Consider the following 25,685-nt stretch of genomic DNA (forward strand, 5'->3'; position numbering starts at 1 on the left):
TCCAATTTTTTCTTTTGCGGGTAAAAAACTCTTTTTGTTCCTTAATCTGTCAGTTTTATTGTGGGCTCTTAGATACCCGTAGTAATAGAATAGTAGGTGGTATTGGTTTTCCACTTGTGCAGACGCCGGTTCTGGAGCGTTTGCAGCGTGTCCGTCTTTTGGGTTTCTCTTTCTCCTCCTTCCTATGGGAGTAGATGGCCCGGATGTTGCTGCTCTTGCTCTACGGCTCTTCTGTGGAATACCTGTGGTCCAAGTCAAGGATTAATGCAACGCGTTTCAGCTGTAATGGTCAGCCTTTCTCAGGCATATCCTTCCTGGGTTCATTGGGTCTTTTTAAACGGTATTTAATTGATTGGTTCAAGTTTACAATTAGTATTTTACATCAGAACTTCATTTGAAAAAACGTTGTTTGTCTTTGTTTCTCCTTTTTTTCCCTTTACTCTGCTTTTTATTTCCATTGAAATATACAATACTTTAAACGAAAAAATAAATAAAATATAATAGGAATTGCACAAATTACCGAAAGTGTAAAACTTATTAGGTATAGTAATTAGTTCAAACCAGCTTGTTAAAGTAATTTTGTGGCACCTTGTACAAATTAAATGTGGATTGACGAGGTTAAACACCAGAATTCAGTAAAGATGGATTGAGAACAAAGTGTCTATATACTTTATGTATAAGTGGTTGAAACTCAGGTAATTTAATATCTCTGGTATTTATTTTTAGACAGTGCGGTCTGATTTAATAATTTATATATAAAACTAAACTCATGCTAAATTATAAACAGTATATAATTTTCTAAAAAGAGTAGTGTACTATTAAAACTAGTTGTGAAAAGAAAATGTATTCAATTTTGTTGAAGCATTTACTTGTGTTTTACTAAAGTAATATCATATTTTCCTTCAGAGTAAATATATTGGGACAAAGTGATGATATTAGAAGAAGCTTCATCAAAATTAATGAATTTAATTAAAGAACATAGAGAAGAGATCTTAATAAATCTAGGAAACAAGATAAACGAACTAGAATTAAAACTATTAAGCTTCAAAGAACTAGATGAATATAAAAGAAGGGAAGAATCCCTAAAGGAACTTATGAAGGAAACTAAAACGGAATTAATTAAAGCAAAACTAAGCAAATTCGAGAGAAACAGAGACTATGAAGCCCATGAAAATAATCCCAATATTGAGCAGTATATTAGTCATAGATTTAGAAGAGATCAGAAAATAGAGGATCAATCCTATACAAACGCTAAAGACAGAGATTATAGGAACGCAACATATCCTAAAAACTCTTTGATTAATGATAGACTTCTCAAAAACAAATAAAGGTACCTTGTCATACACACCCCATCTAGTAACTACAGATAAAAAGTTCAATACTAATCTGAATAGACGTAATATAAATAGACCCAATCACCAACAGAATTATCAGCCAAACTATTCAGATGGTTGAAATGAAGACCCCAATTTTAGACCAGTATGGCAAACAGTTAATTATAACAATAGGACCCCCTTTTGGAATTAGACATTATGACAATAGAAACCATTACCAACATTACAATCAGAATTCCAACCGAAACCATAACCAGTTTTACAACTACCAAGACAACCAGAGACATAACTCTGCCCATCAGTATAACTCTACCCACCAGTATAATAATAGAAATTACTATGGTGAGCATAAGCCCTACAGAGATGAATGGAAAATATCTACCTATAATAGATTTGACTCACTAAGAGAACATAGGGATCAGACTAAGAATAATTCCACTACCCCAGTCACCATAGACAGTCCATTGGGAAACACAAAATCTAAAAATCACACTGATAACCAACACAAGAAGAAAACGAAACTATTCAGAAGGAGAGGACATAGAGGAAGAGGGCTACAGAGAAAAAGCAGATGTTACACAAGTGCAAAATCAGAAAGTCAAAAGAATACGATAAAAAAATAATGGAATATTTAATCTAAGTAAGTTAAAATTTGAAAATAACCATATAGAAATTCTAAATAGAGGACTCTCGTTTCCACCAACCAGAAAACTTAACAAATTTGACACGTACATAGATGCAAGCAAATATATTAGAAATCTAACTATTAAAAAGTATTTTATGAAGACACCAATAGAAAGAAACTTAAATGTCAATACTTCTAATACAATAACAAGCGAATGAGACATAAATGGATACATACATTCAGGCCTAAAAAAGGCTCAAACTTCTATCCCAAACAAGATAAAGGCAACTTTATTGAAACCTTTGAAAAACTTGTCATTAAGGATATTAGTAATCTAAAACAAAGTAATAAGATGAAACGCAACATTACACTAAAACAGAAAACGCTGATTAGAGAACTTGAACAAAATAACAATATAACAATAAAGCCAGCGGACAAGGGCAGCGGTATTGTTATTTTGTATAAAAGCATGTATAAAGAAATGATAGAGGAATTAATTATGAGAGCACCTATAAAAAACGGAGATGCAACCGTTAGTGCAGCTCGCTCCTGCTCTGTCTGACAGCAGGAGCGAGCTGCACTGAGTATAATGGCGCGGTCGGGTCGAGTTGTGACTATACAGCTGGCCAGATGCGCTGTGTGATAAAAACAGACCCGCTGAAAAGAGCACAGAGAGCGGGTCTGATAAACAGTCATTTTTAAAAAAAATTCAAAGGGAATATTAGGTTTTATAAAGATAACGCTAATATAATGTTATATAATTCTGCACTATGTGCAGAATTATATAACATTATTTTTTAGGTTTACTGGCCCTTTAAAATTCACAGCAGAACACAGCACATAAAAAGTCCACTACTTAGACTTAGAAATAAGCATAGAAAACAATGAAATATCTACAAAAACCTACTTTAAAGAAGTAGACGCCAATAACTTCATACATGAAACCAGCTGCCATCTACATAGGTGGAAGCACAACATCCCTAATTCCTAAGATTAAGACGGAATTGTAAAAAAGACACAGACTATATAGAACAATCTGGAGTGTTAAAACAAAAATTTCTAGAGAGGGGATATTCAGAAGAACATGTAGAATCAGAAAGACAAAAAGTTCAAGAACTAGATAGAAAACAAGTTCTACAGTATAAAAACAAGAATAAAAACCCCAAGGATAATACAGATGTCTTTATCCCATTCATAACAGAATACAGTGAAGACAGAAAAAAAGTGGAAAACATAATTAAAACAAACTGGAAGGTCATAAAATCAGATCCTCGTATAAGACAAACTCTTCCACATAATCCAAAATTAGTTTATCGAATAACAAAAAACCTAAAAAGATCTCTAGCTCCAACTGTCTGTCAGGGTTTGCTGAAAACAAGTTTCCCTATCTTTTGATAATAGATAAAAAGTTAAGGACCACAACTGCTGAGAGAATGACTGTAGGCAATAGTTTGTTTTGCATGTGTGATAAGTTTGAATAATATATGAATAAACCTTGGCAACAATCATAAACTGGCAATCACTATGCAATGTTTAATATACAGGTAGGGATTACACATACACCCTATGGCTGCCACATGTATCAAGATTGACACTGTGATGGAAAAAATAATAGCAGAAGGGGTAGATGTTAATCTGTCCTGAGATACAGAAATTCATAACTGAGTGTATAGTAGCAGTAATATAAACCAAGACATACTCAGAGAATCATTGTGGAATTATGAAATACAGAGCAAAACAAAAATAAAACTCTATAAGCTGATAAAGTAAAAAATAAAGTCTCAGTGCGGCAAAAAATAGAAGGCAGGAAAATCGATTGATGCAATGAACTGAATAATTACTCACGAACTCCTAGACAAAGTACTGACTGGGAAGGTAGGAGGTAAAAGGAAACTCCGGAGTACTAGCAGGCTTCAGGCCTCCGGCGAGATGCAGAGTGAGTCGCAGCCGGCGATGACGTCACCGCGTTGCAATGTAGAGCAGAGGAGGAAGCAGGAATGGAGAGCGGGAGGCTTAAAGAGATATGCAGGGAACGGAGCAACAAAATCGTAAGACCTAGACAAAGTAATAACAGTTGAGCAGAGATTACAGGTTAAGGTACAAACAATTATCATGTAGGATAAAAGGATATTAAATGCAGAAGCTGGTAGATGGAAACAGGAGCAAGTAAAAATCCTTGTATGTAGTTTTCCAGGCTAAGGCTCACAGAATTGAACAACTTCAGAACTGCAATACTAAGCAATGAGCTTAGCAAGGAGGAGCCTTAAATAGGCAGAGGGAGAGGTTATTGCAGACATTAAAGGGACATTGAACTGTGAGCTAGATTCCTGACAGAATCCCCCCTTCAAGGAGCCACTCCGAGGCTCAAGGTTTAGGACGATCCGGATGGCGCTGGTGGAAAGAAGAGAGTAAACGCGGGGCCGAAATGTTTCCAGCAGGCTCCCAGGAATCTTCATCAGGAGTATACCCCTTCCAACGAATGAGATATTCCAAACGACCACGGCGGAACCGGGAATCCAAAACGGAATGCACCTCATATTCCAAAGCAGGATCGATGGAGATCGGGGGAGTAGCAGCAAGGCTTCCAGAGTCCCTGAGATCCCGATAGGGTTTAAGGAGGGAGACGTGGAAGGTAGGATGAATTCTGAAGGTGTCAGGCAGTTTGAGACGTACAGTGTTGGCATTGATAACTGCTGACACAGGATAAGGACCAATAAACAGGGGAGACATCTTTCTGGAGGGGGTGTTCAGATGTAAGTGTTTGGTAGAGAGCCAAACAAGATCACCTTCCTTATAGGTAGGAGGAGGACGTCCATGTCTGTCATAATACTTCTTATATACCTCCTTTGCGCTGTTTATTGCAGATTCAATGGCTTGGAAGTTAGATGAGATGTTATTCGATAGTTCTGATATTGTGGGTGAAAAGGTTTCAGACGGTTCAAACAAGTGGAAAACTGGATGGAAACCGTAGTTAGCAAAGAATGGGGAGATACCAGTGGTGGAATGAATAGTATTGTTATAACAGAATTCTGCATAAGGAAGAAAGTCTGACCAAGAATTCTGATTAGCAGAGCAAAAAAGTCTTAGAAATTGTTCCAGCCACTGGTTACATCTCTGTCTGACCATTACATTGAGGGTGGTAAGCAGTAGTCAGTTTCCTTTCTACAGAGAAAGTTTTGCAGAATTGGGACCAAAGTTTACTAGAGAATTGCGTCCCTCTGTCACTGAGTATGGACATGGGTAGACCATGAAGTTTAATGACATGATTAATGAGTAACTTTACGGTTTCCAATGCAGTAGGGAGTTTGGGGTAGGCAATGAAGTGACACATCTTTGTGAAAAGGTCGACAACAACTAAGATGGTATTATTCTTGGATGAGAGAGGTAAGTCAACTATAAAGTCTAGGGCGATCTCCGACCAGGGCTTCTTTGGTGTTGGTAAGGGTAGCAGAAGACCGTAGGGTGGTTGTTTGCCCTTTTTGGAAATAGTGCAGGTAGGACAAGAGGAAACATAATTCTTAACATCAGATGTAATGGTTGGCCACCAATGGTTCCGTTTCGCTAACTCTTGGGTCTTACGGAGACCTGGATGGCCAGCGAAAAGAGAGTCATGAACAGATCGTAGAAAAGGAGACCTGAGCGTAGGTGGGACATATAATTTTGTGTCACGAGAAAAGAGTCCCTGTGCATTTACTTGTAGGAGTTCTGTGGGTTTTGTCAGATCCTTCATTTGTTCTCTTTTTAAAACAGCAGTGGAATCTGTTACAAAAGATATGAAATTATCATCTGGCAAGAGAGAACTAACTGTCGGTGGACAAGAAGAATGACTGCTAAGTCTTGAAAGAGCGTCCGCCTTTTTGTTCTTACCAGCTGGTCGGTATGTGATCAAAAAATTAAAACGGGAAAAAAAAGATTCCACCGAACCTGTCTGGCTGATAAAGTACGAGTGGATTTTAAGTACTGGAGGTTTCTATGATCCGTGTATATGAGAGTTGGTAATGTAGTGCCCTCCAGGAGGTGACACCAATGCTCCAAAGAAAGTTTGATGGCTAACAATTCTTTGTAACCGATAGGATAATTTTGTTCTGCTGAATTTAAAGTCTTCGAGTAATATGCCACAGGATGAAGTGGTTTTGTCAAACTCTCTCTTTGTGACAGGACTGCACCAATTGCATGATTGGATGCATCAACCTCCAAAATGAACTGTAACTTGGAGTCTGGGAAACGGAGTATGGGTGCAGAGGTAAACATTTGTTTGAATAAATCAAAAGCATACTGAGCTTGTTGTGTCCACTTAAAAGGAGTATGACCTTTGGTGAGGGAAGTGAGGGGTATTGCTATCTTAGAAAAGTTTTTTATAAATTTGCGGTAAAAATTTGCAAACCCCAAAAATGATTGAACTTGTCTAACATTTTTGGGTGTAGGCCAATTCAAGACTGCTTCAACCTTTTTGTTTTCCATTGAAATACCCGTGGGAGAAATTTCATACCCCAAAAAAGTGATAGACTGTGTGTTAAAAAGACATTTTTCTGCTTTAGCATATAAGTGGTTACCCCTGAGTCTAGATAGTACTTGTCTAACGTGAGAAATGTGTTGTTGGTATGTTTTGGAGTATATCAAGATATCGTCAAGATAAATGACAACGAAAATATCGAGTATATCTCTAAAAATGTCATTTATGAGGTGCTGAAACGTCGCGGGGGCATTACATAACCCAAAAGGCATTACGACATATTCGAACAACCCATAACGGGTTCGAAATGCCGTAAGCCACTCATCGCCAGATTTAATTCGGATGAGGTTATAGGCACCCCTTAAATCCAGTTTGGTGAAAAACTGTGCACCCTCCAGCCTCTCTATGAGCTCAGGAATAAGAGGTAACGGGTAACGGTTTTTAATCGTTATCTTGTTTAATTGTCGATAATCGACAATGGGTCTAAGTGAAACGTCTTTATTCTTTACGAAGAAAATCCCTGCACTAGCAGGTGAGGTAGATGGTCGGATGAAACCTTTTTTTCAGATTTTCCTCTAAGTAAGACTTCAGGTGTGATAACTCTGGGTTGGAAAGTGGGTATATATGCCCTGTAGGGATTTCTGAACCAGGTATGATCTCTATAGGGCAATCATACTTCCTATGGGGCGGTAAGTTTTCAGATTCTGCTTTACTAAAAACGTCAGCAAAGTCCTGGTAAACCTCAGGAATCTTGGCAACGGGAGGAAGTTCAGTTGTATGTAAAGCAGTAGCTGGAAAACAAGTAGTAAGACAATACTTTGAATTAAAGGAAAGAGTTAAATTAGTCCAATCTATATTTGGGTTATGTGTGTGGAGCCAATTTATCCCTAGTACGATAGGTGAGATAGGGGAAGGGATAATATCAAATGTAATGTACTCCCTATGATGATCAGTGGAAGAAATAAGTAAGGGAATGGTCTGATATTCTACTGGACCATCTGGAATAGGATTACCATCAATTCCCCGTAATAACACAGGAGATTTTTTTTTGACTATAGGTATTTTATTTGTATGGGTAAACACACTATCAATGTATGATGATGTAGCTCCAGAATCAATGATCGCGGAACCCATGACCCTGTGAGACTCCCACTGTAAGAGAAGAGAGAGTTGTAAATAAGGAGTGGGTGAATGTTGGGTGGTACAACAAAAAGGCTGAATATAAGTCTTACCCTTATTTTGTTTCTGCAAAGAAGGGCAATCTCTAACAGTATGTGACTCAGAAGCACAATAGAGACATAAGTTATTTGCTGTTCTTCTATTCTTTTCCTCTGTTGTGAGTGGGCCTTTAGTGAAACCTATGTCCATAGGTTCAGGAGTGGACTTAGTCACAGGAGGTGTGTAATGTTTTTTAGGATAATTTTCATGATAAGAGCGCTCCTGTTGTCTCTCCCTGAGACGCCTATCAATGGTGATGCTTAATGACATCAATTCCTCAAGGGTTTGGGGTAACTCAGAACGGGAAAGCTCATCCTTTATACCTTCTGAGAGGCCCAACCGAAACTGGTTTCTTAGTGACAGATTATTCCACTGTGTGTCCTTTGCCCATTTTTTAAACTCAGTGATATAATCTTCGACTAATCTTTTCCTTTGTTTAAGGTTTCTCATTGCATTCTCTGCTGTAATTTGCTTGTAGGGATCCTCATACAGGTTTCCCATGGCAAGAAAAAAATTGTCCAGAGAGTTTAGTATCTCATCGTTGTTTTCAAAGTAAGAGTTAGCCCAGGTACGGGGTTCACCTCTTAAATAGGAGATAACTGTGAGAACTCTAGCTCTGTCATTTGGATATGTATGGGGTTTTAAAGAAAATAGGAGAAGACAGGCATTCTTGAAATCTCTGTATTGAGACCTATCACCACTGAATTTCTCTGGGGTGCTAACCTGGGGCTCTAGTATGGGAACCCTCTTATCCACCACATCTCTAATGTACGCCTTCATGGTGTCATTTTCAACTTTCAGGGTGTTTAAAGCCTCAGTGAGTAAATCAACCCTCTGTGTGAGGTTCTGCAAATGGGTATTCATCCCAGCTGGATCCATGAGGAAGGCTTAGTATTATGTCAGGGTTTGCTGAAAACAAGTTTCCCTATCTTTTGATAATAGATAAAAAGTTAAGGACCACAACTGCTGAGAGAATGACTGTAGGCAATAGTTTGTTTTGCATGTGTGATAAGTTTGAATAATATATGAATAAACCTTGGCAACAATCATAAACTGGCAATCACTATGCAATGTTTAATATACAGGTAGGGATTACACATACACCCTATGGCTGCCACATGTATCAAGATTGACACTGTGATGGAAAAAATAATAGCAGCAGGGGTAGATGTTAATCTGTCCTGAGATACAGAAATTCATAACTGAGTGTATAGTAGCAGTAATATAAACCAAGACATACTCGGAGAATCATTGTGGAATTATGAAATACAGAGCAAAACAAAAATAAAACTCTATAAGCTGATAAAGTAAAAAATAAAGTCTCAGTGCGGCAAAAAAAAGAAGGCAGGAAAATCGATTGATGCAATGAACTGAATAATTACTCACGAACTCCTAGACAAAGTACTGACTGGGAAGGTAGGAGGTAAAAGGAAACTCCGGAGTACTAGCAGGCTTCAGGCCTCCGGCGAGATGCAGAGTGAGTCGCAGCCGGCGATGACGTCACCGCATTGCAATGTAGAGCAGAGGAGGAAGCAGGAATGGAGAGCGGGAGGCTTAAAGAGATATGCAGGGAACGGAGCAACAAAATCGTAAGACCTAGACAAAGTAATAACGGTTGAGCAGAGATTACAGGTTAAGGTACAAACGGTTATCATGTAGGATAAAAGGATATTAAATGCAGAAGCTGGTAGATGGAAACAGGAGCAAGTAAAAATCCTTGTATGTAGTTTTCCAGGCTAAGGCTCACAGAATTGAACAACTTCAGAACTGCAATACTAAGCAATGAGCTTAGCAAGGAGGAGCCTTAAATAGGCAGAGGGAGAGGTTATTGCAGACATTAAAGGGACATTGAACTGTGAGCTAGATTCCTGACACTGTCAAATATAACCATACAAAAATAGAAAGGGGTGTCCTGGAGATAAACTACAAGGTTTTTTTCCTTGTGGAACATGTAAGGCATGTAGACATGCAAATAAAACAAAAACTTTTCTATCTAATGTAACACAGAAAGAATATAAAATTAAGGAAACGATTAGATGTATGGATATGAACATTATCTATCTGATAAATTGTAAAAAATGTGAGAAACAGTATGTAGGCGAGACAAAACGGTCAGAGAGAGAATAAGAGAGCATATACTGTCTATCGAAAATTCAGACAAAGAAAGGAACAAAGATCTCTCCCCCTCTGCCCCCCTCTTTTGCTCTCTTTCCCCCTCGAGAGAGCAAGAGGCGGGGGCTGGTTTCCTCTTTCTCCTTCCTCTTTGTCGCTATCTCTCGACCACGCCCACTCACCGGGCCACGCCCCATTGACGGATGCTCTGACTACCACGCCCCTTCACGGCCACACCCCTTACCACTCCCGTTGGTCACGCCCCCTCACGTCTCGCCCGGCCACGTCCCCCACTATAGCGCTCATCCTCTCTACTGCTCAAGGCCAGGTATGTTTGTCCTTGCGCAGTCTCTACTGCGCATGATTGCATCTGACAAACATACCTGGCCTTTTATTATATAGGATGAGACACTCAAGTCAAACATAATTTTTTTTTTTTTTTTTTTTTTTTTTTTTTTTAAGTACTTTATTTGTTGAACAAAAGTTACCATGTAACAACACATCTCCATTAATTCACTGAGGGTACAATACAATGAGTTTGTTTCAGTTATACAATGTCTCTTTACATATGAGCATGGCTTTTCGCTGAGATGGAAAGTCTTGTCTTGATGTTTTTGGGCAACAGCCTCATTTTATCGTTGAACCCCTCATGGCAATACCTTCTTTTCCTTTAATCGCCCCTCCCCCCCCATTCACCCCCCCCCCACCCTTCACTCACAGATCCCCCTGCATCACAAATCTGGAAAGCAATCAAACAGTATTAACCATAACTTGGAAATCATGTGGCTGGTATTGAAGAGCACCGTTCAAGATAATAACACAATTCGCTCCTCAACATCAACCAAAGTTACATTACACAGAGTTTTTTTGTTTGTTTTTTTCAATACCATGACTTCGTATACATTTAGGTGTTAACGTTAACTTGATAACCTTGCAGCAGCAGCTAAATGCAGCACTATCACTATTGTCCATACCCCTCTCTCTCCCTCAACAGCAGCAGCAAGCCAGACCTTTGAATGTTAAGTTAACTGTTGTCTGCTTGTCCCTCACCTTTCTCTGTGTATAGGTTATTCCATTTACCCAGAAGGTGCTCTTCTAGTAAAAACTCAGTGTTCCTAAGTGGGAACAATATTTGTGTTTGCATAGTGACATGCATGGTGCGTATGTATGGCTCCCATTTCCTCATGAAAGGCCTTATTCTCCACTGTGTGTCTCTCAAAGTGTCCGCTACTTCATATGTTACCTGTTTCTGCATACTAGCCTTGAGTTGTGAGAGCGTGGGGGCAGCCGAGCCCAGCCACCCCTTAAAAATGAGTTTCCCAACCTGAAGAATGTTTGTGACCCATTTACTCAGAGTGCTGGTTTTGAGGTGTCCAAGAACACTATCAATTAAGGGGAAACTTCCAAGTCAGTGTGAAATGTGGTTTTTAGCCAATGTGCTATCATGCCCCAGAATTTACGTATCTTAGGGCAGTTCCACAGCATATGCAGCAAGTCTGCGTCTGGTGAATTGCATTTCTGACAAAGGCCCTCTGCACTCTGTCTCCACTTTTTAAAGATTTTGGGTGGTATGTATGAGGTTTGTAGTAGTCTAATGTGTGATTCTCTGTTAACCGCCGATAAGGTTGCCCCTCTCGACTGTTGTATGCTTCGCTGTACCGTGTCAGTCGTGATTTCAGTGTTTAAAATGACCGTCCAGGTGTCACTGATGCATTTTGACTGTTGCTTCATTAGTATGTTTCATGTATAGTTTATAAATAGGAGATATAGATGTCTCGTCCTGTGTTGTCTTATGCAAAAGCTTGTTTATATCTGAATTCTGATCTGTAAGTTCCTTGTGTTGAAGTAAGTCATTTACATAATGTCTCGCCTGCAGATACGCAAAGTGGTGTGTGCGTGGCAAGTCAAACTGGGCTTGTATTTCTTGAAATGATTTGACTTTCATGTCTGAACTGTTTACAATCTGAGATACAGAATTTAGCCCCTTGGATTTCTATATGGTAAATACCCCAGGATCAATTCCCGCAGGGAACCCTGGGTTGCCCTTCAGAGGGAGATATCTCGTAAAATTGTGGTTGAACTTGAGTTTCTTGCACATTTTCCACCAAGCACGCAGGGGTTGGTGCAGTAGTGGATAGTGTTTGTTAATGTGCGTCGGTGTCATGTGCGGGATTGCTTGTAGGGACCATGGGGATATAGCTTGCTCTTCCAGAGCCGGTAATGTAAAATGCTGTTTCCCTGTCAACCAGTCCAGTACATATTTAATTTGGGCTACCTCACAGTACGCTTCTAAGTTTGGAATTGTCAGACCCCCTGAGTTAACCTCCGCCATCATTCTAGTGGATTTTATTTTATGTTTTTTCCCTGCCCACACAAAGGTGAGCATTGACTTGTTGAGTGCACTAATGTCCGTTTTGTGAATATTTTCAGGTATCATCTGAAACAGATATAAGAGTTTTGGGAACATAATCATTTTTATAAGCGCAATCCTGCCGGACATTGCTATGGGCAATTTGCCCCACCTAAGTAGCATGTCTTGAAAATCTTTAATTAGGGGGCAGAAGTTAAGGTGGTACCATTCCTTAGGGTCTGTAGACAGTTTAATTCCCAGGTATTTAAAGGAATGAGTAATGTGTTTAAAGTTTTATGGTAAAGTGGTGTGTGTCGATTGTGAATATAGCCAGATTAGTTCGGATTTATCGGTGTTTATCTTATAAACAAAGATTAGACCGAATTGGTGTATAATTTGCATGATATGACGGATGTTCTCTTTTGGGTTCTGTATGTACAATATCATGTCATCTGCAAAAAGGGACAGGTGACATCGGACTCCGTCCACCCACAACCCCTCCGTTTCCGTTCGTATCTTGATGGCAAGGGGTTTGATTGCTATATCAAAGAGAAGAGGTGACAGCGGACACCCCTGTCTTATTCCTCTGCCCAGCCGGAAAGAGGGCGAGGGGGCCCCGTTAACTAGGATTGATGCTTTAGGGTTGGCGTATAATGACCTGACAGTGTTCGCGAAAAATCCCCTGATACCAAATCTGTCAAGAGTGTAGAAAAGATGGTCCCAGAGGACCATGTTAAAGGCCTTCTCCGCATCTACCAGCAAGGCGCAAGTTTCAGGACCCCCCCTCCTCCCCCTCCCCGGCTTTGTTCCAATAGTGGGTTAATATGAATTTAAGTTTACAAATGTTTAATACTGAGGATCTTCCCTTCACAAAACCGGTTTGGTCTCGGTTTATTAGAGTGGGCAGAGCCAGTGCCAACCTGTCTGCCAGGATCTTCATTAATAATTTATAATCCTGGTTCAGTAGGGATATTGGGCGGTAGGATTGGGTGAGGAGCGGGTCTCTACCTTCCTTAGGAATCACACTAATATTAGCTTCTGTGAAGCGGTCAGAGAGATCTCCTTCTCCACTTATAATTTTATTGTAGAGTGAAGTGAGTACCGGCACCACCTCCCCCCTCAGTAACTTATAATATTCCCCAGGTAACCCATCAGGGCCTGGGGTCTTGTCGAGTGGTAGTGTGTGGCCCGCATTGTTTCAGTCTCTGTGATAGGTGCGTTTAAAATATTCAAGTGTTCCTCTGATATAGTGGGATTGTGTATGGATTCCCAGAAGGATTCCCGTTGAGGTTCGTTTACCGTTTTCCCACTGTACAGTGACTGGTAATAGTCCCTAAAAGCAGTTTGTTTCTCTGGTGTGGTTGTGTGTACTGCATCTCTCACCTTGATGGCGCCTATACACTTGTTTGGTCTAGTGAGTTTGGTGAGTTCGGCTAGAAATTTCCCGGTCTTATCTCCGTATCTGTAAAATTTTGCCTGAGTTGATGTAATTTCCCTAACTACGTTTTGGTTTTGTTTTGTCGTCAGATTAGGGTTACACAGATACTTGTTTCTTGTGCTAAGCACCCTTCTCAACAGGGCCTCTGTTCTCTGTTTTCTCTGTTTCAATTTACCCGCTGAGTAAGAGGTTATAATACCCCTCATCACCGCTTTACTTGCCTCCCAAAACAGGAGAATGTTGTGTCGATGTAGGGTGTTTAGAGTCTCATATGTCTTCCATTCCCCTATGAGAAGTCTTTTGAAACTTATGTCACCATAGAGGTAGGTCAGGAAGAACCATCTACGAGGCCCCTCTCTCCGCGATGTGAAGGTAAGTTTAAGGCTGATGGGTGCATGGTCTGATATGGTTGCAACGTCTATGCTGGCGTCCGTAATATTTGGTCCTAAAGAGTTGGTTGTTAAGAATAGATCTATCCTAGAGTGTGTCCTTGGCCTGGGTGGTGGATGTGTAGTTTTGCTCTTCTGGGTGTTTATCCCTCCAAATATCTGTCAGTGCTAGGAAATATATTTAAACTTGGATAGGATCAAAGATGGGTCGTGTTGTGTCTTGTGGCTGCGTTAGGGTCTCTGAATCTGTCTGCTGGTGTTTTGGGCCCTATGTTATAGTCCCCCCCCCCAGATCACCGGAGAGTCGGCAAATCTTTCCAGAACTCTCTCTTATTGGTGTGAGGGCCATAAACCCCCCAACAGTGATGTGCTTGTTCACATGTCTCAGTTTCGTAAGTATGTATCTACCTTCTGGGTCTACTAGCTGTTTATCAAGAGTATAATCTAAATTTTTTCCTGAAAAGGATGGCTACTCCCCTGGCCCGCTTCCACTCATATGTAGTATGAACTACTTCCCCCACCCACCCGTGCTTCAGTTTCTGGTGTTCTGCACTTGATAAGGGAGTCTCTTCCAATATCGCTATATCAGTACGCTGGTTTCTAAGATATTTGAGAATAGCCTTTCTCTTTATGGGGGATGTTATGCCCCCAACGTTCCAGGACACCACTTTCATGTTGGAGCCCTGTGAGGGTGTTTAGTGTGCGTGATGAAGTGTAGTGGGTAGAGAGTGTGTGATGTCTGCCTTGCGTACTTTTAGCTGGTCGAGGGAGAGAGTGCAGTCTCGCCGGAGTGTCTCAAGGTAGCTCTGTCACCCTTTCCGGATCTCTGAAAGGTTGGGCAATAAATTAGTATAGTGTACGTTTATCTCCACTCTATTACAGCTGCATATAATAATTTTAACTTAAAATGTCTTAAATGGTCTCTCTTTAACAAGTAACAGCACAAACAATTAAACTTTTTAAACTTTACAAAATCCCAAAAGCCCTCCCCCTCCTTTTTTTCTGAAAAGGATATGAAATTAGTGGTTTGCACCACTCTGAGTTCTCTGTGGCCCTCCATTTAGCCAATGTAGACCAATTGGTCTAAAATGCGAGTCTCAACGACCCATAGAGTGCTTTCCTGGTTCAAGTAGTCTCGTCCTCCTCTTGTTGGACTTGTTGCGGATGGTCTGTATTCTTCTTAGTCTGTTCCAAGAACATCTGTAGGTGCTTTGGGGTCTCGAACATCTTTGGACCATGTGTCGTTTGTAGTCATAGCCTAGCTGGGTATAGGAGTGCAACGGATTCCCCTTGGGCTATTAAGTCCCTGCAATAAGGCAAGAATTCTCTCCTCTTTTTTGATACCTCTGCCGAGTAGTCTTGAAAGATGTATATCCTCTTCCCTTCATAGACAATGGGTGGCATTTGTTGGTATGCTCTGAGTAACAACATTTTATCTTTAAAATTAAGATAACGCACCATTAGCTGTCTTGGGGCTCCTTGACCTGTTCTCCAAGTCGTCTAACTTGGCTTGTAGTATCTTATTTTGCTTCTGAAGGTTAGTAATTGAAGAAGACGTTTCTCTATACCGTTCCTCCCCCTCCGCTGCTTTTTGCTCGACATTGGTTAGGTGTGACGAAAAGACTCAGGTCTGTAGATAGGGTGTTCATGCCCGTCTGGAGTTGCTCAATCTTGGGCAGAAAAAGTGCAGAGAGCTGCGACACAATAGGATGTGTGTCTTGTGCTGAGACTGCAGGTGTTTCTGCCTGTGGTTGCACCATCTCATGAATTTCTACTTGTTTTTTTTGGCGTCGTTCTGATTGCTTTTGTTTACCCGCCATTTTATCGGTCTTTTTATTATATGGAGCGTAGTATTTTTGCATGCAGGCTGTTCTGGGATAAATAACTTTTCTATGGGTTATATGAGGAAAGAGGATCTGGAATTCTTGTTCTAGTAAAGAGAGAACCAGTTAGTATAGTTTTTCTGGAGGGTCCAGTGTGTGGGGGTTATCTGGCTCTCATTTTAGTGTGCCATAGCCAGTTTTTGCTTACGGATGGAATCTATCATATAGGGGGTTTGGAGCCCAGCTTTGTGTGGAGGAGGATGATTCCCCTGTGTCTCTTTGTAGGCTTCTAGGTGTGAGTGTGGAGGGTCAAGCAATTTTTCCCTGATCTGTTACCTGCGTGAGGAGCGTTTTGTGTAGTCTTGCTCCCAGAACCTCTAAACACCAAGTCCTTGCGTGTTGTGTTGGATGCGGCCTGTATTGTGGCCTGTATGGGCTAATATGTCCCCAGTATCTCTGTATGGCTCTGCTGTATTTGTTGGCACTTTGCTACCCTTTTCCAGTTAGTAGTCCAGGCTGGTGCGTGGGAAACGGTTTAAGGCCCCAAAATGGCGCTTAGCTTTGCGCCTAATTGTCGGTGCTTCGTTTTGGCCCTTTGGGACTCCTTCTCCTCCAACTACCCTGGGTACCCTTTCCCTCTTCCCCACTCACGGATCGCTCTGTGTATGAGCGCTGCAGTTATCTGGTCCTGCGCCGCAGGTGTCGGTTGCAACCCGCTATCCAAAGATTCTTGTTGTATTCCCTCTGGTGGTGGAGCTGAGTGGTGGCTCCTGGCTCTTGAGTGTTCCGGCAGATTGTGGAGTGGGATGCTGCCAAGAATTAGAGCTGTTGGGGTCTACTGCAGGAAATATATCCCTGGTTTCCAACAAGTCGCACGGAGCTCCGTTCTAGTGCGACCTGTCAGTTCACCCGCCCACCGGAAGTCAGTCGTCAAAATAAACTTTTATGATTCAGAAAGAGCATGCAGTTTTAAGACACTTTCCAATTTACTTCCATTATCACATTTTGCAAAGTCTTTGATATTCACTCTTTTTAGGGAACAAGATCCTACTACGCATGTGCACAAGCTGCTCACAGGGTATACATATACACTTATACTACTCTGTGATTGTCTTATGTCTGTCACATGATACAGAGGGCGGAACATGGAAAAGAAAATAAACTCATCAGTAAAAAAAAAAAGTGCTATTGCATTGTCGTTTTTATTATGTACTTTTTAATTATCCGCTGCGGAATATGTTGGCGCTTAATAAATAAAGTATAATAATAATAATTCTACTGCATTGAGTAGTCCTTTAAATGTTCCTGGAGATGGACTTCAATGAGATCAGTGTACATCTAGCAATATTCATACACACACAATTTGTTTTCCTTAAACAATTCATATTCACCTTCCTGTGACACTTTTTATTACAGTAGCAGTTTTTTTGTTGTATTATTCTGCACCTACATATCCCATGTTAGTTGATCATGTTACGTGATTCCTATAATATAGTGTGTAGTCTAGCTCTAATCACTAATAATAATTTCAGGTATTGTGATAGATGATGTGCCAGAATAAGTCATCAGTACTATAGTTATGTCATGTGTATTTCATTCTCGCATTTGGTTTGTCTCTTACATAGGGCTGTGTTGGCTGGTGGCGGTTTCTCAACCTGGACATACCGTCAGGGTTATGATGTCAGTATTCCTGTTTACAGCCCTTTGTCCGCTGAAGCGAATCTACCAGAGAGAGCCCCTGGGTCAGTACTTATACTGTTTCACTTTGCCCCACATCTTCATCCTCTTCTCCAACATTTCCCAAGCAATTTAATCTGTACAACCATGTTTGGGCTGATAGAAAGGATTCCATAATTAATAATAATAATAATAATAATAATAAAGCTCCGAAGTAACTGATAAAATTATCTAGAAAGAAAATGATTCCCTATACGACACCCTTTAAACAGCTACATGAGTAATTATTTGTATCAATTTCAAAAGAGAATCAAATGAAACATTTTCATGCGCAACCTGTAATTGCACCAATTAGAATCTCTGGTTTCTATAGAACATCGTTTGGGAAATACTAGTCTAGTTATATTTAACTCGTCCAACCATAGTGTCATCTGGTCTTATTGTGACCCTTCATCGTGGCTGCCTCCCCATTGGTCTTACTGTGATCCCCCAGAATCTGTGCTCATCCGTAAATTAATTCTTCTTCCCCTATGTTTGCATCATCTATTCTTACTAAGCCCACTCTATACTCCTCTAGCCATATTGTGCTCCCCATCTCAGTTTTCTTTTGTTCTTTTGTGCTCTCTCCATTATGCATCCTTTTGTTTCATTGCAAGTTAATTTGGCAATTTACTGACTACTTTTATTATATCTGTTTGCTCTCTGCAGCCCCCGCACATATTTTCTTCTCTCTACCCAGACTGCTTTACACCCAGAGTACCGTTCAGACCTGGAAACTATAAGAGCTGAGAATGGGGAATCAGTACTTATTCTGGATAAGTGCAGCAACCTGTCTGATGAAGCCTCGCCACAGCGCAAGCGCTGTTTCAAGAACACTGAGTACGATTATCCACAAGTGCTTCAGGTAAACTGTATTCTTAACATCTCAATTTTATTGTACCCTGTCAGGTTGCATCAAGCAAATATCTCTGTAAAACACATAACCAATGGGTAGAGATGTATCTTACGGCAATAACCAATGAACCTGTATAGGGTCTAGAAAAGATTTATAGGGGCTAAAAATCTCTTTACATATTGGACATTCCATATGAAATCAAACAGTGAAGAGGCGTTACTTCAACCTCATGTTCTTTGATTTTTATTTTTTTTTATTTTAATTTGGCATTCTGAAATGGCAACCTGAGTTATGAGCCTATGCAAAACTGCAGGTCCATATCTTCTGTATTTACAAAATTATAGGGGTGCAAAATGTTAACTTGAAACTCAATATTTCCTGTTTTACTGAATCCAACATAACTCCTGGTCCCATTTGCATCCCATCTTCAAATTTGGTATTTTTTTTTTTTTTTTTTTCCAATTTTTTTTTTTTTATTGAGGTAAATCTTGAAATACAATAGGCAAGTTAAAACATACGAAACATAAACAGAATAAAATAAAGAAATAATAAAAAGAAAAAAGTCAGTCATAAAGCCATTGTACATAACCATAACCATTTCTGCTTGATTATGGATTATCTTACTATTAGACCTCAAGTTTTCAATAATTTCTTTAAAGCTAGACAATAGTATAAAAGGAGTAAACAGGAATTAGTGCACAGCAGGTAAAGATTCACGTAGGTCATTAGTAATTGTGAATTAAAACTTGTGTCAGAATAAGCAATTGATATGTCTAATGGAACAGCAGAGATATCAAAAAAGATGCCATGGTTTTCAATAAACATCAGCTTTCAGTGGCAAGCGTCGTTTAGACTGATACTGTCCAAAGGGAAGATTTTAAGGGTGCGCCTTATTTGTCATTCATTATCTAAGCTGCTTGCTGCTGGTGCGGAATGTCGACGAAAAAACCATAGGACACAATTGTTCAATTATTGAGGCAGTTACACCACGTTTGTGCGTAGAGGAGAATGAAAAAATAAATAAATCAAAGAGCAGATAATAAATGTTTCCTCTAGGAGTGTATATCATGACCCAACGATAAGCGCCAAAGTCAAAGTTTGGCAGTTGAGGAAGGGTATTCTCAAGTGTTCACTGAATATTGATGAATGTAGTGTGTGAAACATGCTGCTGGGATATGACTGCATTGAACGTGCTTACGAGAATTCAGTTGTTAAGTTAAAGAACTCCTGGGTATGCAGGGTATGGTAGTTGTGGGAGGCACACCTAAAAGGGGGAGGGGGGAAGAAGCAGAAAGCAGAGGATCCAGATAAGGGGGTAAGGTAAAGTAATGAAGGTCTAGGGGTTAACCAGGCTCATCTTAAGTTTACAGAGTTTGAGTGTTGGGAAGCCAAATTTTCCTCCATAATTCCCAGGTCTGACAGTGGAGGATGACCTTATTATTTGCAGTAAAAATGGGACTCTCCATTACCTCTAAATAATCCATGATTTTAGTCAAGTCATGCCAGTTGGGAATGATAGTTTGCTTCCACAAGCGAGCGATAGCGAGCTTGGCAGCCATCATTAAGTAGGTGCTGAGGAGACCCACAGGAGAGAGAGGGACATTTTTATTGAGAACATAAGAGAGTACATACAGATAAGTAATGAGGGTACATGTTACGCTTTACAACAATATGTTATATCTCATACCAACCTAAGGAATAATAAAGTCCTCATTTTTTCCCCCCAAAATATGACAATATTGTTCGCTCTTGGACCAGAGATAAGTTCAGTACACAAACATGGGGTATTATAGAGCACTGGTGTAAACAAACGAAAAAAATTGCATTGTTCTAAACATATGTAGCTTAATAAACTAAAAAAAAATAAAAAAATAATGCTAGAGCTACAGCTAGACACATCTATAACATTTCTTACATTTCTACACAAGACAGCCTGTCTATTGCAAATTATACTTTATAAGCGTTAGATGATGGGTACTTAACATCTATAGTCCCTAGCCTACTGAGGTAAAATGGTATGGAGTGTAAAGTTGGCTGGAATACAAGAGTTGAGTTCTGAAACCAGGACGTCTAACTATTTGACCACCATTTCTAGAAATAGACCATTTCATATGGGACGTTGTATAGGTCTTATTATCTTATAATGCGCTTAATATAGTGCGAGGGTTTGGCCCAACATAAATAGGTAACTAAATGCGTTCAGGCATAGGGCAGTTTCTCGTATGTGGTGTCATGCTTGTCTCTCTTAACAGCAGCCCCGGCCGCAGACTGCTAGATCCAAAGACAAAGTTATATGAACCCTAAAATATGTCAGTCAAACCCTGTCAACATATATTTATATTACATGAGACACGTCAACCTGAACATACAATGACACATTAGAATAATACTATATAGGCAGGATTTACTATGGTGCTAAGCATATGTACACATCTCTATTTGCTCTGTCGGAATATTCAACAAACAGGAATATAATATATAATATAATACACTATAACGTTACAACAAAACCATCAACCCCTCCATGTAAATAAGTTTGATTCTGATCTAGCAATGGCAACATACTACTGTATTTAGATCGTTTACTACTTTCTGTTGGTATATATGTTAAACATCTTGCACTGCGCAATGTCCTTATCCTTTAACCCCAAGATTTCGTGAGCATAACAATGTATCACGAATCAGTCCTGGTGATCTTGTGTCGCATCAGTAATAAAGGCAGTCCAGCATGATACCAGAGGCAAGCGATGTGGATGTTTAGGCCTAATGAAGTTGTCTGGTATTGGTAAGTTTATATTTCTCTTGCAAGGTGTATCCAGTCCACGGATTCATCCTTTACTTCTGGGATATTCTCATTCCCTACAGGAAGTAGCAAAGAGAGCACACAGCAAAGCTGTCCATATAGCTCCCCCTCTAGCTCCACTCCCCAGTCATTCTCTTTGCTGGCTCTAAGCACTAGCGTCTCTCTCGGGAGTGTAAAGTGAATGTGGTGTTAGAATTGTAGTTTTATTATCTTCAATCAAAAGTTTATTTTAAATGGTACCGGTTTGTACTATTTACTCTCTAGCAGAAAAGTGATGAAGATTTCTGCTGAGAGGAAAATGATTTTAGCATGTTGTAACTAAAATCCACTGCTGTTCTCACACAGGACTGAGGAGTACCAGAAAACTTCAGTTGGGCAGAACAGTTTGCAGGGTGATCTGCAATAAGGTATGTTCAGTCATTTATTTCTAGACAAGACTGAGATAATGCTAGAGGGGAGGGTAAGCTATGTTCACAGACTTAGTAAGGAATTGAATGATTACATAATAGGGCTAATATACTGGTTGACACTTATTCAGGGCAATCAATTGTTTGGCTAAGGAAAAATCGTTTTGCAAGACACTTTGAAAGCCCTTTTGTTTTTGTTTTTCTGGGGTTATTACCACATGGCTGTTTTTTAGTCACTTAGGAGTGATTTACTAGGCCTCACAGCTCCGGAGTAGAGTGGGAGGGGCCTAATTGCCTCAGATGCACAGTTAGAATTGCAGAGAAGTTCATGCTGCTTCACATGGAGGGTCCTGCTGATGTTTGAGGGCCTAAAAGAAGCTATATTCCCCCAAATCTGATCCCTAAGGGAAGGTAGGGCCACAGCAAGGCTGTGGCAAGGTGCTGTAGTGATTTAACCAGGTGTTGGCTTTAGGCTGCTCCGGTTTGGGCATTAAGGGGTTAATCGTTTTGAAACTTGGGGTGCAATCTTATTAAGGCTTTAGCTACATACTGTGAAAATTTCAGAGCATTTTTCACCGTTTTGTAAAATTGTGTGCTCTTCATCTCTTAAAGGCACAGTAACTTTTTTTTCAAATTGTGTTTTTTATTTGATTATAGTGATTCCAAGCCTGTTTGTGTACTCTACTAGTCTGTTAAACATGTCTGACACTAAGGAAAATCCTTGTTTAATGTGTTTAGAAGCCATGGTGGAACCCCCTCTCAGAATGTGTCCCACTTGTACTGATATGTCTATACACTTTAAAGATCATATTGTTGCACTTAAGAATGTGGCCCAAGATGATTCTCAGACTGAAGGTAACGAGGGTAGCCCGTCTGCCTCTCCCCAAGTGTCACAACCAGTTACGCCTGCACAAGCGACGCCTAGTACCTCTAGTGCGTCTAACCCTTTTACATTACAAGACTTAGCGGCAGTCATGGATAATTCTCTTACAGCCTTCTTATCTAAACTGCCCGTGTTACCTGCTAAGCGTGATAGCTCCGTTTTAAGAACAGATTATGAGCATTCTGACGCTTTGGTAGCCGTATCCGATATACCCTCACTACGCTCTGAAATGGGAGCGAGGGATTTGATGTCTGAGGGAGAAGTCTCTGATTCAGGAAGGGTTCCTCCCCAGACAGATTCAGATACATTGGCTTTTAAATTTAAACTAGAACACCTCCGTGTTTTACTTAGGGAGGTATTAGCTACTCTGGATGACTGTGACCTTTTGGTGATCCCAGAGAAATTGTGTAAAATGGACAAGTACCTAGAGGTCCCTGTTTACACGGATGCGTTTCCGGTCCCTAAGAAGATTGCGGATATCGTTACTAGGGAGTGGGATAGGCCAGGTGTCCCTTTTGTCCCCCCTCCTGTTTTTTAGAAAATGTTCCCCATATCTGACCCCATGCGGGACTCGTGGCAGACGGTCCCTAAGGTGGAGGGGGCTGTTTCTACACTAGCTAAACGCACAACCATACCAATTGAAGACAGTTGTGCTTTTAAAGACCCTATGGATAAAAAATTAGAGGGTTTACTTAAGAAAATTTTTGTTCAACAAGGTTTTCTTCTCCAACCTATTGCCTGCATTATTCCTGTAACTACTGCAGCTGCTTTCTGGTTTGAGGCGCTGGAAGACTCGCTCCAGACGGAGACCTCATATGAGGAAATTATGGATAGAATTAAGGCTCTAAAGCTAGCTAATTCTTTTATCACTGACGCCGCTTTCCAAATAGCCAAGTTAGCGGCGAAAAATTCAGGTTTCGCCATTTTGGCGCGCAGGGCGCTATGGCTAAAGTCCTGGTCGGCCGATGTGTCGTCTAAATCCAAGCTTTTGAACATTCCTTTCAAAGGGAAGACCCTATTCGGGCCTGAATTGAAAGAGATTATTTCAGATATCACTGGGGGAAAAGGCCATGCTCTCCCTCAGGACAAAGCCTTTAAAACAAAGAACAAAGCTAATTTTCGTTCCTTTCGCAATTTCAGGAACGGCCCCGCTTCATCATCTCCGGCTGCAAAGCAAGAGGGTAATGCTTCACAGCCCAAGGCAAACTGGAAACCTTGCCAGGGCTGGAATAAGGGTAAACAGGCCAAAAAGCCTGCAGCTGCCACCAAGACAGCATGAAGGGGTAGCCCCCGATCCGGGACCGGATCTAGTAGGGGGCAGACTCTCTCTCTTCGCTCAGGCCTGGGCAAGAGATGTACACGATCCTTGGGCATTAGAGATTGTAGCCCAGGGATACCTTCTAGAATTCAAGGACTCTCCTCCAAGGGGAAGGTTCCACATTTCTAGTCTGTCTACAGATCAGACAAAGAAAGAGGCGTTTTTACGCTGTGTAGAAGATCTACATATAATGGGAGTGATCCACCCAGTTCCAATTGCAGAACAAGGACTGGGGTTTTACTCAAACCTGTTTGTGGTTCCCAAAAAAAGAAGGAACTTTCAGACCAATCCTGGATCTCAAAATTCTAAACAAATTCCTCAGAGTCCCATCATTCAAGATGGAGACCATTCGGACAATTTTACCTATGATCCAGGAGGGTCAATATATGACTACCGTGGATCTAAAGGATGCGTATCTGCACATTCCTATCCACAAAGATCATCATCAGTTTCTCAGGTTCGCCTTTCTGGACAAGCATTTTCAGTTTGTGGCTCTTCCTTTCGGGTTGGCCACTGCTCCCAGAATTTTCACAAAGGTGCTAGGGTCCCTCCTGGCGGTTCTAAGACCGCGGGGCATAGCAGTGGCGCCTTACCTAGACGACATCTTAATTCAGGCGTCAACTTTCCAAAGAACCAAGTCTCACACGGAGATTGTATTGGCCTTTCTGAGGTCTCACGGGTGGAAGGTGAACATCAAAAAGAGTTCTCTCTCCCCCCTCACAAGGGTTCCATTCCTAGGAACCCTGATAGACTCGGTAGAAATTAAAATATTTCTGACGGAGGTCAGAAAGCTAAAACTCTTAACTACTTGCCGAGCTCTTTATTCCATTCCTCGGCCATCTGTGCCTCAGTGCATGGAGACAATCGGACTAATGGTTGCGGCAATGGGCATAGTCCCTTTTGCTCGGATACACCTCAGACCACTGCAACTATGCATGCTCAAACAGTGGAATGGGGATTATGCAGATTTGTCTCCTCAAATTCAGTTGGACCAGGAGACCAGAGATTCTCTTCTCTGGTGGTTGTCTCAGGATCACCTGTCTCAAGGAATATGTTTCCGCAGGCCAGAGTGGATCATCGTAACGACCGACGCCAGTCTGTTAGGCTGGGGTGCGGTCTGGGACTCCCTGAAAGCTCAGGGCTTATGGTCTCGGGAAGAAACTCTTCTCCCGATAAACATTCTGGAACTGAGGGCGATATTCAACGCTCTTCAGGCATGGCCTCAACTAGCGGCGGCCAAATTCATCAGATTTCAGTCGGACAACATCACGACTGTAGCTTACGTCAATCATCAGGGGGGAACAAAGAGTTCCCTAGCGATGACGGAAGTAACCAAAATAATCAGGTGGGCGGAGGATCACTCCTGCCATCTCTCAGCAATTCACATCCCAGGATTAGACAACTGGGAGGCGGTTTTTCTAAGTCGTCAGACTTTTCACCTGGGGGAGTGGGAACTCCACTCGGAGGTATTTACCCAGCTGACTCAGCTATGGGGCACCCCAGAGTTGGATCTGATGGCGTCCCTTCAGAACACCAAACTTCCTCTCTACGGGTCCAGGTCCCGGGATCCCAAGGCGGTATTGATAGATGCTCTAGCAGTGCCTTGGTCCTTCAATCTGGCTTATGTTTTTCCACCGTTTCCTCTCCTCCCTCGTCTGGTCGCCAGAATCAAGCAGGAGAAGGCTTCGGTAATTCTGATAGCGCCTGCGTGGCCACGCAGGACTTGGTATGCAGACCTAGTGGACATGTCATCTGTCCCACCATGGACACTGCCAATGAGGCAGGATCTTCTAATACAGGGTCCATTCACGCATCCAAATTTAGTTTCTTTTCGTCTGACTGCTTGGAGATTGAACGCTTAATTCTATCAAAGCGTGGGTTCTCTGAGTCAGTTATAGATACTCTGATTCAGGCTAGAAAGCCTGTCACCAGGAAAATCTACCATAAGATATGGCGGAAA

General features: G+C 41.1%; 1 protein-coding gene across 1 annotated transcript in view; it reads left to right on the plus strand.

Moving 5' to 3' along the window:
- EXT2 (exostosin glycosyltransferase 2) overlaps window positions 1–25,685 on the plus strand; it is a gene marked incomplete in the record, with an annotated part of 392,946 nt that overhangs the window by 13,293 nt on the left and 353,968 nt on the right. Inside the window, 2 exon segments of the mRNA XM_053720234.1 lie at window positions 17,368–17,484; window positions 18,128–18,323. Of these exon segments, the coding sequence (XP_053576209.1) occupies window positions 17,368–17,484; window positions 18,128–18,323 (313 nt within the window).

Source organism: Bombina bombina, chromosome 7 (assembly GCF_027579735.1).
Source record: "Bombina bombina isolate aBomBom1 chromosome 7, aBomBom1.pri, whole genome shotgun sequence".
NCBI lineage: Eukaryota > Metazoa > Chordata > Amphibia > Anura > Bombinatoridae > Bombina > Bombina bombina.